We start from the raw sequence: 18396 nt of genomic DNA on the forward strand, positions 1-18396 counted from the left end.
AGTTGTCTCCTGTTCTATAACAAATACCTGGAACTATTTTAACGAAGCGAAGTTAGCATTTGTCATTTTTAAAAGGAATCTTTTGGATAAGTAATTTATGTACCTGATCTAAAGTGCAAAAAGTGAAAACCGTATGTTTCCTGCCTGGCCCTCAGGGCCCGCATATGTGTGTCGCCCAAATGGAGAACTGTTACTACCTTGTTAATGCTGTGGTTTTTTGTTGTTGTTGTTGTTGTTGTTTTTAATTTTTTTTTTATTTTTGAGACAGAGACAGAGCATGAACGGGGGAGGGGCAGAGAGAGAGGGAGACACAGAATCGGAAGCAGGCTCCAGGCTCTGAGCCATCAGCCCAGAGCCTGACGCGGGGCTCGAACTCACGGACCGCGAGATCGTGACCTGAGCCGAAGTCGGACGCTTAACCGACTGAGCCACCCAGGCGCCCCTGTTGTTGTTTTATGGCAAAATGTTTTGAAAGTCTTTCTATATCAGCCCAAATGGAGCACCCCATTCTTTTTGTTCTTGTTGTTAGCATTATGGGCCTCCAGTGTTTATGATGTTCTATAATTTATTTTACCCGTCCCCCATCAGTGGACATTTGCCATTAGAAACGTTGTGGATCGAGGACATTCGGCGCTGCGTTATTTAAGACTGAGAGCCACGCATTGGGTTGCTGTGGGAATTGCCAGGTGGAACCATTGAGTTAAACGTTACCTGTTTTGTAAGTTTGGGGAAGATATTGCCCAATGGCCTTCACGCTCAGGTGGGCGGGTCCTGCTTCGGCATCACCGGTCTCCGTCATCTAGTCGTTTTGTCCTGACCGCGGTGCTGGACCATAAATGATACCTCGTTGTGGTTTTGATTTGCATTTCTCTTACTGTGAGTGAGGCTGCACATCTTTTCAAGAATGGAGGTTTTTATGTTTCCACCTACTTTAGTGTAAACTTTTTCACAAATTACCTTATTAACCAGGTCATCTGGGGAAACCATAATTGGGGCTGGTGACGGGTGGGCTTTTGCCGGTGGTGTGGGGGGCGCACCAGGGCCCCCAGAGGCTGCAGACGAGCTCAAATTTCATGCGTGACGCCCAGGCCCGTAGCAACACCACGAGGCAGTTGTCGCCATGCCATGCGACGGCCGAGGCCCTGGGAACTTGCTCCGTCTCGTCCCTCCTTGAGCTTCCCACGTGGACCAGACCTCACTGCAGTGGGTGGAGGCGTGGGCTCTGGAATCTGACTTCGTCCTCATCCTGGGAAGAAAGAAACACTCGGAAGGGCTTTTTCCTTCCTCAGGGCCTTTTGGGAATCACTTCTGTCCAGCTTAATGTCTGTGGGCTGTGAGTTACGGTGCCAGTGGCAGAAGTGAGGGAAGCTTTGTGCCATTCCAGCCGGCTCACGGGGGACCGGTCTGACAGGGTGTGGAAGCGTGTCTACCCGGAGTGGCTTCGCCGGCACGAAAGGACTCTGCCTCTGATGGAAGGGCCTGGCTGCCCCTTTCCTTTCCCTGGCTTCGGCCACACCCGCAGAGGAGACAGGGAGCGTGTGATCGTGCGTGGACAGCTCACCCGAGTGGCCGGGGTGGTCTCGGGCCCTCGGGCCTCCGGCTCATCTTCGGGGTGTGTGGGGTGCACGGGGGCTGAGCATCGGAGCACAGAGCCCGGCCTTCAGCAGAACAAGGTGGCCGTCACCCCCTCTGGCAGGCACGTTGTGGGACACGGAGCCGGGACCGTGGGGTCTGAACCAAAGGGTCCATGGGTTACGTGCTCACAGTGCTGTGTGAGGGCTGGCGTTTCTTCCCTGTCTGCAACACCCCTGTGTCAGTTGGGGGTGGGGGGTGGGGGGGTGGGGAGTTAGTTATATTTGCTTAGCACTTGCAAGCTGCGACGGCTTGACGTTTTCTCAGGAAACTTAAATTTAGCAGCAGGAAAGAGGTTTGACTTCACCCCTGAGCGAGAAGCTTCCCGTGGTCCTGATGGCGCCCTTGTTAGTGGGGCCTGGGTGGCCGTTGACAGTCATTCAGTGCTGGGGCCGCTGGCGAGGCCGGTGGGTTGTGCTTTCTGTGGCTCCGTCCTCTAAGGAGACCAGGCCACCGGGACTCAGGGATGCCTCCAGAGAGGCCACCAGCTTGTCTCCTGTCAGCCGCAGGCACTAGGGCACCAGGTGGGCTCTCTTCTGCGGTGGCCCAGGCTCTGATGGGTGGGCGTCCCCTGAGGGGCTTCGCTGTGGACTTTCTCACTGTTGCTGGGCAGGTTTATGCCATCGAGTGTCCCCCAGATCACAAACACGTCGCTTATTTTGCCCCCTGCTCTGCCTGCGGCGGCGTAGAGGGGGAGCCCGGCGCTCGGAAAACCCCGGGGTCAAGTCTCAGCTCCTCAGCCGTCCAGCGGTAACTGTGGGGGCATCACCCCACCCCTGTGTCTGCTGGTTCCTTTTGGAGAAACGGCAGCTTCTGGGTGCCCTTTCCCAGGGGACCCGGGAGGATTTGGAACGAACGCTGGTCCCTCCCTGTCTCCTTCCACCTGTCCTTCCCGAGCCCTGGAGCTCCAGCTTTCACAGCCAGAGCCTCCGGCCCCGGACCAGGGTTCTGGACGGAGGGGAGGCTACAGTGAGATGTGGGGTGCCTGGGGCACTGACCTCTCCTGCTCATCCCTCTCCTGCTCCCCGTCCCTCCTCTGTGCACCTGTGATAGCTTCCTGGGGCTGTTACAAGAAATTAGCACTGACTAGGTGGCTTGTCAGGGTTTGTTCGTACCCAGCTGGGGGACCAGAAACCTGAACTCACGGTGTCCTCGGGCCTTGTTGCCTCTGCGGACTCCAGGAATCCGTCTGCCCCTACTGGCTGCTGCGTCACCCCATCCCTGCCTTGGCTTCACGTCCCTGCTTTGTCTCTGTGTCCCATGTCCCTCGTGTGTCAAATATCTCTCTTATAAAGAGACCCACCATTGGGTTTAGACTCTCAGCCCAGGGTGATATCCTTGATATCCTTTTTAAAAAAAAAATTTTTTTTTTAACATTTATTTGAGAGAGAGACACACAGAGTTTGAGCGGGGGAGGGGCAGAGAGAGAGAGGGAGTCACAGAATCTGAAGCGGGCTCCAGGCTCCGAGCTGTCAGCACAGAGCCTGACATGGGGCTCGAACTCATAAACTGGGAGCCGAAGCCAGACGCTTAACCAACTGAGCCACCCAGGCACCTCTGTGTCCTTAATATCCTTAACTTGCATCTGCAAAGGATTTTTTCCCAAACAAGTTCACATTCATAGGTTGCCAGAGCTTAGAATGTGAACACAGTTCGGGAGTGGGGACCCCACTACTCGGTCCCTCTGGGCAGCTATTGTGGAATCTGAACCCGTCCTCGGTCAGGGAACCGCGGAAGGTGAGGATGACCCCAGGGCGGTCTCAGGAAGGTGGGTGCCTTGCTTGTGAGCAAGGGAGGAAGCTGAGCTGACATCCGAGCGCCCTCGCCACACAGAAGCCCCATGCCGCGGAGGATGGCCCTTGGACTCTGTTGTTGTGTGCGTGGGCTCGGTGATCAGATGACAGTCACGGTACAGAATAGGGGTGCCTCCCAAAAGTTCATTAGATTCTGGATTTATTTCTCTTTTTCAAAATGAAAATTGCTTTATCGATTACATTTTAAAATTAAGCCACGAAGGAAATCATAGATGCTCACTTTTCAGTTTTCAGACAAGTTAAAGGGTGAAAAGATACAGGTAAACGTTGCACCCCCTGCTGATACCTGTGGTTGACAGTTGTGGCCTTCCAGCCATCCTCGGGGGCGTGTCAAGGTGGGCGTCCCTCTATACCGAATTTCACACCCACTCGGCACCTGGAGACCGTCCGAGCCACCCGTCGCGGCTGCTGGGGCTGCGGGGCACGGCTGACCTCTTGGGTTCGCGCGTGCTCTGTGTTTCGGGCGTCAGGCGGTCTCCGGCTCCAGTGTCGCGAGCCAGGAGCGCGTGGTGTCTGTCTTTTAGGCAGAGGCGCGTTGGCCGTCGGCGTGCGGAAGTCCTTGCTCCCCGCGACCTCGTGCACACAGGCCTGCGTCTCACTGGGAGCGGGGTAGACGCCCTCCTGCGAGGTGAGGCCCGGGACGTGACCACCGGCTCTCCTCCTCCGTGTTTGCCCCGACGCAGGCCATGTTCGAGCTGGTCACTTCTGAGGCCTCGTACTACAAAAGCCTGAGCCTGCTCGTGTCTCACTTCATGGAGAATGAGCGTCTGAAGAAGACCCTGCACCCGTCTGAGGCGCACATCCTCTTCTCCAACGTCCTGGACGTCATGGCCGTCAGTGAGCGGTGAGCCACCGGCTCGGGTCCTTGTGGGGCCTGGCTTCCGGAACCTTCTCCTCAGCCAGGGCCCGGCTGAAACCTGTGGTGCCCTGGCTTCTCTGCTCGTGTGTGTTTGGGATGACCTATAGTAAGATATAAATGAATACGTAAACCCAGCCCTCTGCCACCTGAACGGTGCCACGGCAGGTCACGTCCCCCTGAACGGGCCTGCCCGTCAGCACAAGTGTCCCTGAGCCCCCACAGTCAGGCAGGTCTGCGGCGGGTGTCCTGACCAGGTCCGGGGGTGTCCGTGTGAGCTGGTCTTCATCCTGACTCTGGAAACCCTGGCTCGTGGGGCCCCGGGGCCCTCTGAGAGCCAGCGCAGAGCCTGGCCCTGGACTTAGGCTTTCTCTCCCCAGTTAGATGGCATTTCCAGTAATTTTTGGAACTGTGCTTACGTTTTGCCTATTTGAAGGGTGGGAGGAACTTAACTGGAGGAGGAATAAACAAGCACTAATCGGTTCTTGCCAAAAAGAAAAGCATGCTAGTCGTACCGTTAGGGTAGAGGATCCAGTGACCATTTTCTCTGGAGGCCACGGAGCCTGCAGCCCAAAGCACAAAACTCGGCTTCTGGATGAGCTGGTCCAACCGTGCACGTGCAGACGTGAAGCCAAGGTGTGGCAGGAGGGGCTCCTCCACCCCCTGGGGCGCCCCGGGCGCTGCTGGCCCCCTGTGGGCCCCTGGGTGGGTCCCCCCTCCGCACTGACACCCACCTCCCGGGGGCAGCCCCACCCAGTGGGCTTGGGCACATGGTTGCCGAGAGACTTCTTGGCCTTTGCCCCCTGACCCCGTTGGGAAAGGGGTGTCTTTTTACATATGTACTGACTTCCGTTTTACCGTGGGAAATTCCAATCATGCAGAAGTAGACACGCCAGTATAACGAGCCCACCCCTAGCCCAGCATCTAGGTTTGCCTGCGTCCCCACCCCACGCCTCCCCACCACCCACAGGATCCTTCTGAAGCAAATCCCTGTGGTCACCTCATCCGTGAACACATCGATACGTATGCAAAACATAAAGTCTCTTGCTGTCTCTTTAAAAAATAGCCCTAGTGCTGGTACGCACCTAAAAACACTGAACGTAGAATTCCTCGATGTGACCGAACATGCCGTCGGCGCAGGGATCGCGGCCCGTCGCGTTTGTTGGTTTGTCGGAGCCAGGCCCGGTGGTGGAGACGTGTCTGTCCTGAGTGTCGCCGTCCAGGCGCCCTTAACCCCAGCCACTGCCCCCTGCAGGTTTCTCTTGGAGCTAGAGCGCCGGATGGAGGAGAACATCGTCATCTCGGACGTGTGCGACATCGTGTACCATTACGCGGCCAACCACTTCTCAGTCTACATCACCTACGTCAGCAACCAGACCTACCAGGAGAGGACCTACAAGCAGCTGCTGTGAGTGCGCCCGGCAGTGGGGCCGTGGCTCCTCCCATGGTGCCACCGCGCTCAGTCCTTGGACCTCTGCTTTCCCGGGATGGTGCCCAAGCCTGGCACGTGCCGGGGGTTTCGGGGTCACTAGAGAAATGTCGACCCCAAGACAGTCAGCCGTGGCACCCACTGGGCCTGTGTCCAGAATGGCTGGGCTGAGTTCTGTGAGGTTTAGAGAAGAGGGTCTGAGGCCCAGAGGCCCCCTTGGGGCCCAAGAGGTCAGGAAAATGGTTTGAACCAGAGACAAAGGCAAGGACGGGGCAGGAGGAAGTCTTTGGTGGTGAGTTCATTACTAATCTGCCCAATTGTTTTTTTTTTTAATTTTTTTTTCTTTTTTTGAGAGAGAGAGGTCACAAGTTAGCAAGGGGCAGAGAGAATGGGAGACAAGTAGGGCACGAGCTCACCCGATGCGGGACTCGAACTCATGAACCGTGAGATCGTGACCTGAGCTGAAGTCAGATGCTGAACCGGCTGAGCCCCCCAGGCGTCCCTGATCTGCCCCCTTGTAAACTCGCCTGGGGTTTCCATTGATGAGATAACTTCTCAGTCAACTAGCCTCTTCTGAAGTGTCCACACTTCTGCGCCACGTGTCAGTGACCGTCACCAGTGATGTGTCCCTACCTGGACTCAGGAGCACGGAAGGTCTCTCTGAGAAGTAACATCCGAACGTTACGCTGCCCTGGGCCTTGCTGTCAAGTCTTGTGGCTAACTGTGGATGTTTTAAAACTTGAGCATTCGGGGGTTTGGAGGTTTTACATTTGGGGGTTGAAAATTGGGACTTGAGGGAATCAGGATGCCCGTTTTGAGGACAAACCTGGGGGAGACGAGCATACAGGGGAACAGGACGTAGGCGTTGCCGTGCTGAGGGTGTGCTGGTGTGCACCCCGTGTACCTGAGAAAGAGGCAGAGCGGCCCTGCAGGTCCCCGGAGCCCTTGTCGCCCCTCGCGCCCCCCACCCCCCCGCTGAGCCACCTGCACACAGGCCATCTCTGCTGGAAGGAACAGCACAGCTTTCCTCTGGCAGCCGCCCCCAGCCCGCCGCTGTCCCCGTCACTACGTGGGTTCACCTCGCCACGGTTCCCTGCAGGGTAAACCACCAACTTGTGCGTCTGAGTCACAGACTTGGCCACACGAGGAATCCTTGCCTTCCCACACACAGCACACTTTGCTAAGTTTTCAGGGGCCAGGCATGTGAAGCCCCTGTTGTTATTTGACTTGTACACGAACAGTTTCTTTTCCGTGAAAAGGAAAGAAGGAAAGACATCAACACGTATCCTGTGCCCGTGGGCCGTCCGGCTCCTACGAGGCCCCCCATGCTCTTCTGATTCACGCCTCCTGCGAGCCGGAGACCGACTCTCGTGTCTGTGTCCCCAGCCAGGAGAAGGCGGCCTTTCGGGAGCTGATTGCGCAGCTGGAGCTGGACCCCAAGTGCAGGGGGCTGCCCTTGTCCTCCTTCCTCATCCTGCCTTTCCAGAGGATCACGCGCCTCAAGCTGTTGGTGCAGGTACTGGCCTCCCCGACCCAGGGACTGGACTTGCCCAGGCTTCTCCTGCTGCAGAGGGCTTCCTGTGGTCATCCCAGGTCCCTGCTAGCTTTCTGGGAAGTTCACTTGTTCCACAAATCCTCGTGAAGCTCCTACTGTGTGCTGAGCAGTGGGGACTCAGCCCCTGTTCCCCTGTCCCCACAATCTGGGGGAGAGACAGACAAGCCCGCACAACTGGGAAGTGGTCGTGGCTGGAAGGACGGTGAAATAGGGTGACGTGATAGGGGGTGACTGCCTGGTCAGTGCCAGTTCAGGGGGTCAAGAAAGACAGACGAGTGGCATTGGAGCCGAGACTTGGCTGACAGGGAGGAGCCATTCAGGTGCCAAGGAACTGCTTGCACAAAGGCTCTGGGGCAGCCAAGTTCACAGCCAGGAAGGCCAGTGGTGAACTGAGGGAACTTGACGGGAGTGAGTGCAGAGATGGGGAGAGAGGCCAGTTGGGGCCCTAAGGGACCAGGTAAGACGCTGGGGTCATTCTTCAGCATGTCGGGGAGTCCCCTGATCTAACTGCCTCTGCGAGAGCACACAGGCTGCCTGTGTGCAGAGTGATGGGCAGGAGAGCAGGAAGGAAATGGGAGAAGGGGTTAGGAAGCCACTGGAGAAAGAAGCTTAGTCTGGGGGAGAAGTGGGGGAGGGAAGAGGGGAGATGTTGGAGGGAAACCCGAATTGAGATGAATTGAGACGCCTACTTGCTACTTGGGGTCAGAGGGAAGAGAGTGTGAACTTGAGCAGTGGGCGTGATGGTGCAGTCTTCCCCGAGGCGGGGAGCTGGTGGGAAGACAGCAGGACTCAGTGTGGACTAGCTGAGCTTGTGGTGACTGAGCAGTCAAATCTCCAAGTTCAGAGTTAGGGAGAAGTCTGAGCAGGGCCTGTGGGCATCGAGGTGGCATTTAGTGAAAGGAGACCGGCCAGGAAGGAGAGAAAGGGGTCCCCAGACCCGGCTGTGGGACACAGTGGCCAAGAAGGAACAGTGGTGAGGAAGGAAGACCAGGAGGGCTGCCTGGAGGGGGTGACACTTCCTGAAAGGGGGTCTCCAGCAGGGCAGAGACGCGCTGTGCCTGGCACATGCTCCTGGGCTGCTGGGAGTCCACCAGTCACACGGAGGGGATGGTGTGGATCTGGCCGTGGCTCTAGGGGCCCGGGCTGAGACGATGACCCAGGAGCCACAGTTAGGGGAGGTCAGAGGTCAGGCAGACAGCAGGCCAAAGACCTGGGGCAGCTGGCTAGCTCCACGGTGGCAGTAGTAAGGCGGGGAGGTCACAGCCCTCGGCAGGGGGAGGGGGCCAGGGCTCAAGGCCCAGGACCACAGAGATGGGATGTCAGAGGAAGCGCCCCCTGCACCCCCAGGATGTCAGGAGAGAGCTCTGGCAGAGAAGGAGTACGAGCCCAAGTCACAGGACACCAGTGAGTGGGGGCGCTACGTGTGAAATTTTTTTTTTCACTTGGAAAAACCGAAACAAAAATGGAGAAATTATTAAGAAATTTTATAGGAAATAAAAGAGATTTTGTAGGAAAAGAGCATGTGTGGATATATAAAAAAATTAATTTTTGTACGATGAAAACCAACAAAACTAAGATCAAGACCCATCTTGCTGTGGTCTCGAGGAAACAGAGGGGCCAGGGGGTGGCCGGTGGAGCCATCAGGGAAGCGTTCCTGGGAAGCACGCTCAAGGCAGAGGGAAAGTAAGCAAGACGTTAACTCAAGAAAATCAAACAGTTGGAAAAGAGACGTTTTCATCAATAAGAACAGTTAACAAAGCCTCGGGGTTCTTGTGACTTGATCCCAGGGGAAAGGGTGGGGAAGGCCCCGGTGCCCACCGTGAGCCTAGGGCTCCCTCCCCGGTGCCCACCGTGAGCCTAGGGCTCCCTCCCCGGTGCCCACCGTGAGCATAGGGCTCCCGCGGGGACAGGGCCATCCCGAGCATGCCTTTCCCCCAATGCTGGGTCCACCCCGCCAGCATGGGGTCACCTGCTTTGCTGTGGTCTCCTGGTGAGCCCCACGGGATCTTGGGATGTAGCCTGGCCTCCATAGTTAATCCTCTCGGGAGACTGCCTTGGGGTCATCAGTTTAGAGCTGGGCCCGGCTGTGGGTGGGGATGCCCGGTCCTGGGCCAGCCGTGGTCAGGATTCAGGATGCCCGGTCCTGGGCCCGCACGTGGGTCGGTCATAGGTTTTCCTGCCAGCCGGGCTCTTCGATGTGCTGCTGCTCATGGGGGCGGGGAGGGGAGGAAAGGCCACAGGTGGTCGTATTAATGCAGATTTTCCCGTGCTCAGAACATTCTGAAGAGAGTGGAAGAGAGATCTGAGCGTGAGTGCACTGCCTTGGATGCCCACAAAGAACTGGAGATGGTGAGCCCCGCTTTCTCTTTCTCTCTCCCAACAAACCGTTGTCCTTGTCTGGACACCCACCTTCTGGCCCTGCTTCCTCCTATGTTGATGGGTCTTTGGAAACTGCAAATTCATTTTAATATCAAAAGAAAGTCGTTGAGGGGCACCTGGCTGGCTCGGGCAGGTCGAGCACCCCACTCTTGATCTCGGGGTCCTGAGTTCAAGCCCCACGCTTGTCCTTGCCTGTCTCCGGGGTCTTCCCTCCTGTGACAGGCGAGGAGGCTGGGTCTGGCTCTTCTTGTGCCCCGACACTGCCCTGTGCCTTCTCCCCCCGCCTCTCCCTCTCCCCACGCTGCTCCCCTCCCTCCTGTCTCACTGGCCCTGCCCGAGAGGGAGGAGAGCACGTCCGTTCCTCGTCCTCGGAGAAGCGGCTCCTCCTGGGGTGGCCAGCAGAGTCGGGGCTGTGCCGGAGGAGTGACACCCGATGTCCATTCTCCAGCGCTCGGGTCACGCGGGTCCTCCCTTCCCTCTCCCAGCGCTGGCTCGTGTGCTCGGCTCCTGGTGTTGCTGGAGCTGCAGGCCAGCTCTTGGAAGCGGCACGGGGCCACTCTGTCGTGCCAGCGACTGTAGTGGACAAGAGCCTAGCGTGTGGTCCTTTCCACTTCTTGTCCCAGAGGCAGCAGCTCAGTAAAAGAACTGGCCTCCACGGGCATCTGATGGCAGTTCTAAGCCACTTGGGGCCCCAAGGGCTCCATTTCACAGGGGTCTCCTCCCGGCCGCTCCTTTTGTCCCTTACCAGTTGGCCACCTGGCAGGCTGGTCGGGGAGGGTCAGTGCCCCGGGCGGCATCTTTCAGGGCCCTCTGCCCTCCCCTGGAACTCCCGCACCTGATCGGGTCGGGGGTTCGTCCCGGCACCCACTGGGCCACCGGTGAGTCCAGTGACCACCTCAGCCCGTGAGGGGTCCCGCATGCCGGGAACCAGGAGAGCGCTCTCTGTTTCTAAAGGTCTCTGCCACCATCTCCTTTCCCTTCTAACAAAAGCTGTACTTGCTTTTCGCGGTTTACCTTTTCTTTATAAAGGTGGATTTTTTTTCTAATGTATAAAAATGATGTTCGATACAAAAAAAAAATATTCAGCAAGTGCTCATGAGTACACAGAAGGTGGTAAGGTCACCAGGTGTCCCACATGTCCCAGCTGACATGTGGGTTCTTGCCCTTGCAAACAGACACCTGCACACACAACTAATTTTTGCAAAACAGGGATTGTGGTTTCGAAGCTGGCTTTCTTTGCTCTCCGTTTCAGCGCATGTAAAGTTATTGCCATTTTTAATGATTTCGTGGTACAGGGTGAGGTGCGTATAAATGTTAATCAATCCCAGTCAGTGGACACTTAGGTTGACGACAGTTTTTCTCGTTTGAAACAACAGCGCAGGGAACGTTTTGGGCACATAGCGGGAGCGTGCTGGATGCCAGGCTCCATTCTAAACACTGGCGATCCATCGTGGAATACTGTTTCTGCAGACTGAGCCCCTGGAAATCCCAGGAAGTGTGGTTTTATTAGGCTTCTTGGTATCTGGGTGGCCTCCCAGGAAGGTGGGGGGAATCTGCACCCCCTCCCCCTGCCCCGTCCCACAGTGTGTGACAGATCCTGTCTCCCCACACCCCGGCGAACCCGGAGGTGACCAGTCTAACTTTTCCAGTCTGGCAGGTGAGAATGGGCACCTTGCTGTTTTGTTTTCTTAGGTGACGTGACAGGTCAGGCATCATTTTATGTGTGCTCTGGAGTGTCCTTTCTAGCAGGGACAAGACGCTAACTTTCTCCCCCAGAACCGAGAGCCGCAGCCACAGCCTGACGGGCTCTCCCGCTGGCCTTTGTTGCAGGAGGTGCTGGCCAGCCAGTCTGCGCTGCAGGCAGCGTCTGCTCACCCTCGGGGGCCTGAGCGGGCCAAAGGCAGTGGCGGGGGAGCGGCTGGCTGCAGGTGGCCTCACGTGTCCCCCTTCCTCTGCCAGGTGGTAAAAGCATGCAACGAGGGTGTCAGGAAAATGAGCCGCACGGAGCAGATGATCGGCATCCAGAAGAAGATGGAGTTTAAGATCAAGGTGAACCTGTGCCCGTCCGTGTGTCCCCACCCGGCCGGGCTGGCCTGGTCGAACTCAGTGATGGGCCACCCCTGGGTCTCAGTTCGGTGTCGCCTTCATTGAGGTCTCTTGACACCCCTAGCTGGCCCTAAGAGCCCCCTGTGACCAGGCCATCACATCGGCCTGCGCTTACCTTCTGAGAGATGGTGTGCAAGGACCCTGGAGCCACCTGCTCTCATTTCTTGTCCGTGTGACCTGGAGCAGTTAGTTGACATGAAGCACGTGACAGGGACCATTCCAAGGATTCTTAAATCGGGGGAAACTGAAAATCTGACAGCAGTTACCAATCTGCACCAACTTTACGTAAAGCTTCAGGCATTAGTGTGCCCCAAGGGTCCCAGGGGCCTGGGTTTCTGGTGACGTGGTCACATGAGCACACACTGAGGGTCCCTGAGGTCATGCCATGTTTAGGAGGTGAGCCCCAGGTGAGGACGCAGACGTGGCCTTCTGGGCTCCTGCCATATCTCCACCTGCTGGGCTGACCACCGCCAGGAACCCGTCCCCGAGCCATGCAGTGGGGACCTGCAGACCTGGCCTCCTTGTCCCAGGGGACCCAGTTCTCCTCTCCCCTGTGACCTTGGCTCCCCTTCTGATTCCGCATCACACGGGCTGAGCCTGGTAGGGAACGACGACCCTCACACAGGTACAGACACAAGTCCCCATAGACACAAGCACATATACACAGAAGCACACACAGACACATGCACAACAGACAAATGCACAGCTACACACAGGCACAGATACACATACACAGCCACATACGTGTCCATGGGAGCGTGCACCCTTGTGCACGTGCGCACACACACACACACACACACACACACACACACACGCTGCCCTTCCTACATTTGCCCAGGACTGCTCCTTCCCCTCAACCCCCCATTGCAGCACCCCCAAGCTGTCCCTCGGGTTAGGACTCCAGCGAGGCCCAGGGGGACCTCGGGGGAGTACAGGGGGGGGGGGGGGGGGCACAGCTGTTCTGACGCCACCCCCCACCCACCCAGTCGGTGCCCATCATCTCCCACTCCCGCTGGCTGCTGAAGCAGGGCGAGCTGCGGCAGATGGCGGGCCCCAAGACATCCCGAACCCTGCGGACCAAGAAACTCTTCCGGGAAATTTACCTCTTCCTCTTCAACGACCTGCTGGTGATCTGCCGGCAGATTCCTGGGTAAGCAGTGAGGTTGCTGCCGCTGCGGAGCAGGAGCAGCGGAGGATGAGGCTTAACTGGCCTGGGGGCCACGGTGGGGCCGTGGGAAGAGGAAGTCTCGGGGTGAGAGGGATCCGTGTTGACATCCAGGGCTTCCAGAATGAGGTGAGGCGTGGCCAAATGGTGGGGCCAGCAGGACTGGCAGGGTGGTTCCCTGGGACCCTGGGGCCTCCTGGGGGCTGGCACCCTCAACCCTGCCCCCCTCGGTCCCCAGAGACAAGTACCAAGTGTTTGACTCGGCCCCGAGGGGCCTCCTCCGCGTGGAGGAGCTGGAGGACCAGGGCCAGACGCTGGCCAACGTGTTCATCCTGCGGCTGCTGGAGAATGCGGACGACCGGGAGGCCACCTACATGCTGAAGGCGACCTCGCAGTGAGTGCCCAGCACCGCCGGCCCCGGCCCCAGCCCCGGCCCCATGGCACCTCCGTGCCTCCTTCCCTGGCGGACCAGGGCTCTGGTTCGGCACATGCTTCGTGGCCCCCTGGCCGCCCAGGCCCCAAGGGCAGGGCTTCTGTCGGGGGTGCGTGTGTGTGCCCTCTGGGGCCTGGACCCTGGAAGGGCCTTTTCTGATGAGACGTAGAAGCCTCGGGCCAGGCTGACCAGTGCACCACATCCCTGGACAGCCCCGGGGCCATCTCATCACCCCGGCGCTTGTCCCCGCCAGAGCTCACAGGCCACCCCACCCATCTCCGTCCAGCTCCCACCATCCGGACGGGGACAACGACATGTCTGAGAGCTTGTGGTTTCCGGGGTGCCTTTGGGGGTGTCCGGGAGGGCTCTCCCTCACCAGCTGACATTCAGGTGTGTCGGGGAGAGTCTCCAGGACTCCCCCATGCCTCTGCCCGGATTCTGCCCCCCCCCCCCCGCCCCCGAGCTGTCCTGCTGTGGCCTCGTGGGATGCTTGGGCACCAAGCTCCCCGGGGGGAGGAAGGGCGGTCGCTCTGTGTTTCCGGCAGTCGTCCTCTGTGTCCCAGGAGTGAGATGAAACGTTGGATGACCTCGCTGGCCCCCAACCGGAGAACCAAGTTTGTTTCCTTCACTTCTCGGCTGCTGGGTGAGTGCCCTCAGGGAGGAGGCTGCCTGCTGGGTGGGGCAGGCGAGGGCAGATGAGCGCAGGTGAGGGGCAGGCATTCTCCACATTCCTGGTGGGGCAGTGCTTACCAGCCCCCAGAGGCCAGCTCAGCTTCCCCGGCCCAGAAGGCCTGTGTGTGAGCTGCGAGCTTAGTACCCTGATGGTGGACATAGGGCTGCCTGAGCTTTGCAAACGTTTGTGTGCTTAGTGAAGAGGCAAGTCACTGAGTCTTAAGTGACAGGTACCACCAGGAAACGAAAGGAATCTGAACCCAGAAGACAAATGCCAGTGATCTTTTTGGGGTTGCCCGCTCTCTGAAAACCTTATAAAATATAAAAGGGTGCCTGTGCACCTGCCTCACAGAGCAGCTCCTAGCCCTGCCTGTGCTTGCCGAGTCCGGGCCTCCCAAACTGCGGCCAGCACGTCAGGTCCGGGGAGTGCCTTCTCAAGTCCAAAATCAGACCCCCTCCCAGCCCGTCCAGCCCTTTACCCATATACTGTTTTTCTCCAGAGCCCCTGGCTATCTTAGTCACGTTTTCTCTGCAGCCAAACTGTCCTCTCCCTCAAACAGACCCTTTCCGGGTGCTGTGTTACAGGCAGGCCTGCCCTGCTACCGACGGGGGGTGTCCGGGGTTTGCTGGGTCCCGAGCAGGGCGGGTGACGTGGTGACGAGGACGTGCCACCTCCCCGTCCTCCCCTCAGACTGCCCTCAGGTCCAGTGTGTGCACCCGTATGTGGCCCAGCAGCCAGATGAGCTGACCCTGGAGTTGGCCGACATCCTGAACATCCTGGAAAAGACGGAAGACGGTGAGGGCTGGGGGTCTGGGTGCATCTCCCACTCGTGCCGCCCCCACCCCCGGGACTCTGCACCAGCCTGAGGGATAAGGTGGGGGTGTCTACACCCCATGTGCAGAAGCAGATGTCATGAGGCCAGGGCTCAGGGACAGGCTGCCCAACAGAGTGATGGTGGCATTCCAGACACCAGGTGGTCAGCTTAGGTACCTCTCCCTTTGGGGGGCGTCCCTGGGGTCTCCTGGCCTCACGTTGGGCAGCCGACAGTTGCTGAGGGCTCGGGAATGGGTTCCGAAGTCAATATATTTGGGACACCCCGTGGCACCCTAGGACCACGTTCCCCAGGAGGGGGTCAGGGCAGTGCTCTCCCAGCTCATGGGGAGACAGACCCAAACTCCCTGTCTCCGGCAGGGGTTCGTCGAGCAGGTGTCCTCTGGAGGGGCCAGCCGGACTCCCTGGCCGGGCTGGGGGCTCAGCCCTCCGCTCTCACCCCACAAGAGCTGCTTACCCTCCCCGACCCCTCTCTACACAGGGTGGATCTTTGGCGAGCGTCTGCATGACCAGGAGAGAGGCTGGTTCCCCAGCTCCATGACCGAGGAGATCCTGAATCCCAAGATCCGGTCCCAGAACCTCAAAGAATGTTTCCGTGTCCACAAGATGGACGACCCTCAGCGCAGCCAGAATAGGGACCGCAGGAAGCTGGGCAGTCGAAACCGGCAATGACCCCCGGCCTCGGTCGCCAGCCTGGGGGAAGGACGTGGGCGGTCTGGAGCAGCGCCGCGGGGCAGGCAGCCCCCGACAGATGGTGGAGGGCTCTGGGGGACGGCAAGCGCCTCGCGCGGGAGCCACCCCCGCCCCGCCCCTCCCCCTGCCACGTGCGTCTCGGCCCCCTTGCTTGCAAGCGGGAGAAGGGGTGCCTACGTCCTTCCTCTGCTGCATTCGCAAACGAGAAAGTGTGTTTTCAACAGTATCATGCCACCTGTCCCTCTTGTCTCTCAGAGGGGGCGGAGGTGCATCGGCGCCTCCCCAGGCGCTGGAGGAAGCCCCAGACCGGGAGTGTCCCTGGCTGAGGGCAGGGCGGAAGGACTGTCGTGACCGCCTGCACGTGTCCTTCCCTCCCCTGGAAGCCATCGGAATCCTCCGTGCGTGCGTGCAGATGGCCCGCCCTTGCCTGAGCTTGCTGAGCAGCCCTTGGTCTCCAGTTCAAAGGACCAAGAGACCAAAAATGCCTCTGTCCTCCCCTCCCCAAGCCTCCGCCAGCCTCTGGCTGCACGGCCAGGCCCTGCTTCACAGCAGGCCTACCAGAGCTTGGCCGAGGGCCCACGCCACCTCTGGCTCCCTGACAAGCTGGATGTAACTTGTGTCTTCTGGCCCCTTCAGGAGCCCAGGTGTTGTAAGGAATGAATTGGTCACTGCATCCTGTATCGGTTTTGGTTCCGAGAAAAGCAAATATCATTTTTGGCTGCATTAAAAGAAGCATCATGTATAAAATAAAGGAGGTGAAGGTCTACTCTTTATTGCCTTGCTGCACACGGGAATGAGGTGTTTGGTTCTGGGCAGGGAGAGAAGAACTCCTTTCAAGGCTAATGGAGGAGGCAGGTCCTGAAGAAAGGGGTTGAGATGGCTTCCAGGATAAGGAAAAGCAGCCAGGGTTAGGATCTCAGAATGGAAGGAGATTTGGGGCTCCACCAATGGAAGGATTCCAGAAACAGAAGAGGCAATTTGAGGGAGTCGGGGACACCCTTCTGCCGCAGTGGAAGCGAGAACTCGTGTTTGGAAAACACGGTGGGACTATCAGTGGGTGGTGGTCCCACACGATGTCTAACACCAGGCATGGGGCTGGGGCTTCATACCTCGGGCACTGCTTCCCGCTTTTGGTGCTAGCAAGTTCCCCCAAAGGCTGCAGCTCCTCCCCCAGCCCAGGTAACCCTCACAGATACCCCAGCCCCACTCCTGGCTCTGTCCCGGAGTGTGGCGGGCCTGGAATCTGACCCTGCCCAGCCCTACTTGGGACCACACTCTTTCTGCCGGGATGCACTCTGCTCCGTGCCAGAACAGGCCTTTCGTTAGAAGCCCGGGATTTGAGTCAAGTGGGACTTCGTAGCCTTCTTCCCACAGGCCACAGCATGGCTCTTGGCGTTCTTGAGACCTCGGACCCTCTGACACTTGGATGGATTTCTGAGCATGCAGACGTGCCACACTCTGGCTCAACAGTGACGGACTGATGCTCGGGCCTCTGTTACACCCCCAGGGGGAAGACCCCCACTCAAGGCCCCCAAGAGTGGGCAGAGGGGGAGAGGGGCCATTCCTGAGCCCTGTGCTGCTCTTGGGGGCGGGGACCTTGGGGCAAAGGGGAGGGAGTGACCCTCGGTTCTGGCCCTTGTCCAGTTTATCTTTTTGAAGCCTGCTGATTCGGATCATCTGTACCGACTAGGGCTTTGGTTATGAGGTTGTGTGCGATGAAGTCATGTAAACCGCTGCATGAAAGCTGCTCGGTTTTACAACAGTCCTTTATAATAGAAGCAGAAACTTTTAACCCTTCATGTGTTTTGAGCGAGTGCTCATCTGGAGTATCCAGGAGGGGGAGGACACTGGTCTTAGCTGGAGCAGGCGTGGTCTGGAGCTCAGGGAAGCCAGTGAAGCCAAAAGAGTTGCTACAAAGAGCAGAGAAAGAAGAGGACGAACAGCTTCCTTCCACCACCGGCACCACGCACAGGCCGCCCAGGGCCCTGGCTATCAAACCCTCCCGGGTGCGCAGACGGCCCCTCCTCCGGGCCTCCAGTCTTCTATTTCACTCCAAAGGGACGCAGTTGTGGCTTCTTCCCTGCTGTGCTCCGAGCAGCTCAGCCTCTATTTTAAATCGCCTTCTAAATGATAAAAGCGAGGTTTCCCAGGAAGCAGGGAAAACAAAAGACGTGACCAAGAACTGAGGTCCGGGGCCAAGCTGCTGGGAGGAGGGAGGCAGCCTGGGGCTGCGGTCGGTCTGGGAACCGGGTTGCTCCTGCGGCTCCCTGGGGCGGAGGGGGTCCTGGGGACGCTGGCGGGGCGGGTCTGGAGCTCCGCAGATGGGGCCCGGCTGGCCAGCTCGGGCCCCAAAATAATCCAGCCTTGGGCTGGGAGCCCCGACGGCTCAGCCCCTCTCCTGCGCCCGCGGCCACGCTCGAGTCTGAGCGGGAGCGCAGGGGGCGGGCCCCGGGCACTTCTCGGGACAGGGGCTGGGACGGGGAGGGGGTGTGGGGACCGGGGCTGTGCTGGGGGGCGGGGGACCCCTACGCGAGCACTCGCGGTTCCTGCTGGCGGCCCCGCGCGCACGTGGTGCGAGTCGTCGCCAGCCCCGCTCGCCCCCATGCGGACGCGCGGACACACTCGAGACACCGGGGCGCCACCGAGGGTAGAGCCGAGTCGCGCCGCGGCGGGGGCGCGGCCCCTTTATTCGCTTCAGGAGGCGGAAAACTTTCTCAGCGCGACGACCACGAGCGCCAGCACCACGCAGGTGGCCAGCAGGGCGGCGATGACGATGGCCGCGATGGCGCCGGGCCCCAGCGAGCCTGCGGAGGACGGAGGGCGGCAGGTC

At 58.9% G+C, this 18396-nt stretch overlaps 2 protein-coding genes across 2 annotated transcripts in view; one reads left to right on the forward strand and one right to left on the reverse strand.

The window, feature by feature from the left end:
• Positions 1-16330, forward strand: part of NGEF (neuronal guanine nucleotide exchange factor) — a 75430-nt gene extending 59100 nt beyond the window's left edge. Inside the window, exons 4-13 of the mRNA XM_040450649.1 lie at positions 4130-4290; positions 5558-5710; positions 7118-7247; positions 9561-9635; positions 11625-11714; positions 12758-12921; positions 13175-13330; positions 13933-14012; positions 14733-14837; positions 15355-16330. Of these exons, the coding sequence (XP_040306583.1) occupies positions 4130-4290; positions 5558-5710; positions 7118-7247; positions 9561-9635; positions 11625-11714; positions 12758-12921; positions 13175-13330; positions 13933-14012; positions 14733-14837; positions 15355-15545 (1305 nt within the window). The 3' untranslated portion in view covers positions 15546-16330. The remainder of the gene's footprint in view (positions 1-4129; positions 4291-5557; positions 5711-7117; positions 7248-9560; positions 9636-11624; positions 11715-12757; positions 12922-13174; positions 13331-13932; positions 14013-14732; positions 14838-15354) is intronic.
• Positions 16331-17314: 984 nt separating this feature from the next.
• The window catches only part of SNORC (secondary ossification center associated regulator of chondrocyte maturation), an 8392-nt gene continuing 7310 nt past the window's right edge, over positions 17315-18396 (reverse strand). Inside the window, exon 4 of the mRNA XM_040450659.1 lies at positions 17315-18370. Coding sequence (XP_040306593.1) covers positions 18261-18370 — 110 coding nt within the window. The 3' untranslated portion in view covers positions 17315-18260. The remainder of the gene's footprint in view (positions 18371-18396) is intronic.

The sequence above is a fragment of the Herpailurus yagouaroundi genome, unplaced genomic scaffold, assembly GCF_014898765.1.
Source record: "Herpailurus yagouaroundi ecotype Mexico unplaced genomic scaffold, PumYag 202, whole genome shotgun sequence".
Lineage (NCBI taxonomy): Eukaryota > Metazoa > Chordata > Mammalia > Carnivora > Felidae > Herpailurus > Herpailurus yagouaroundi.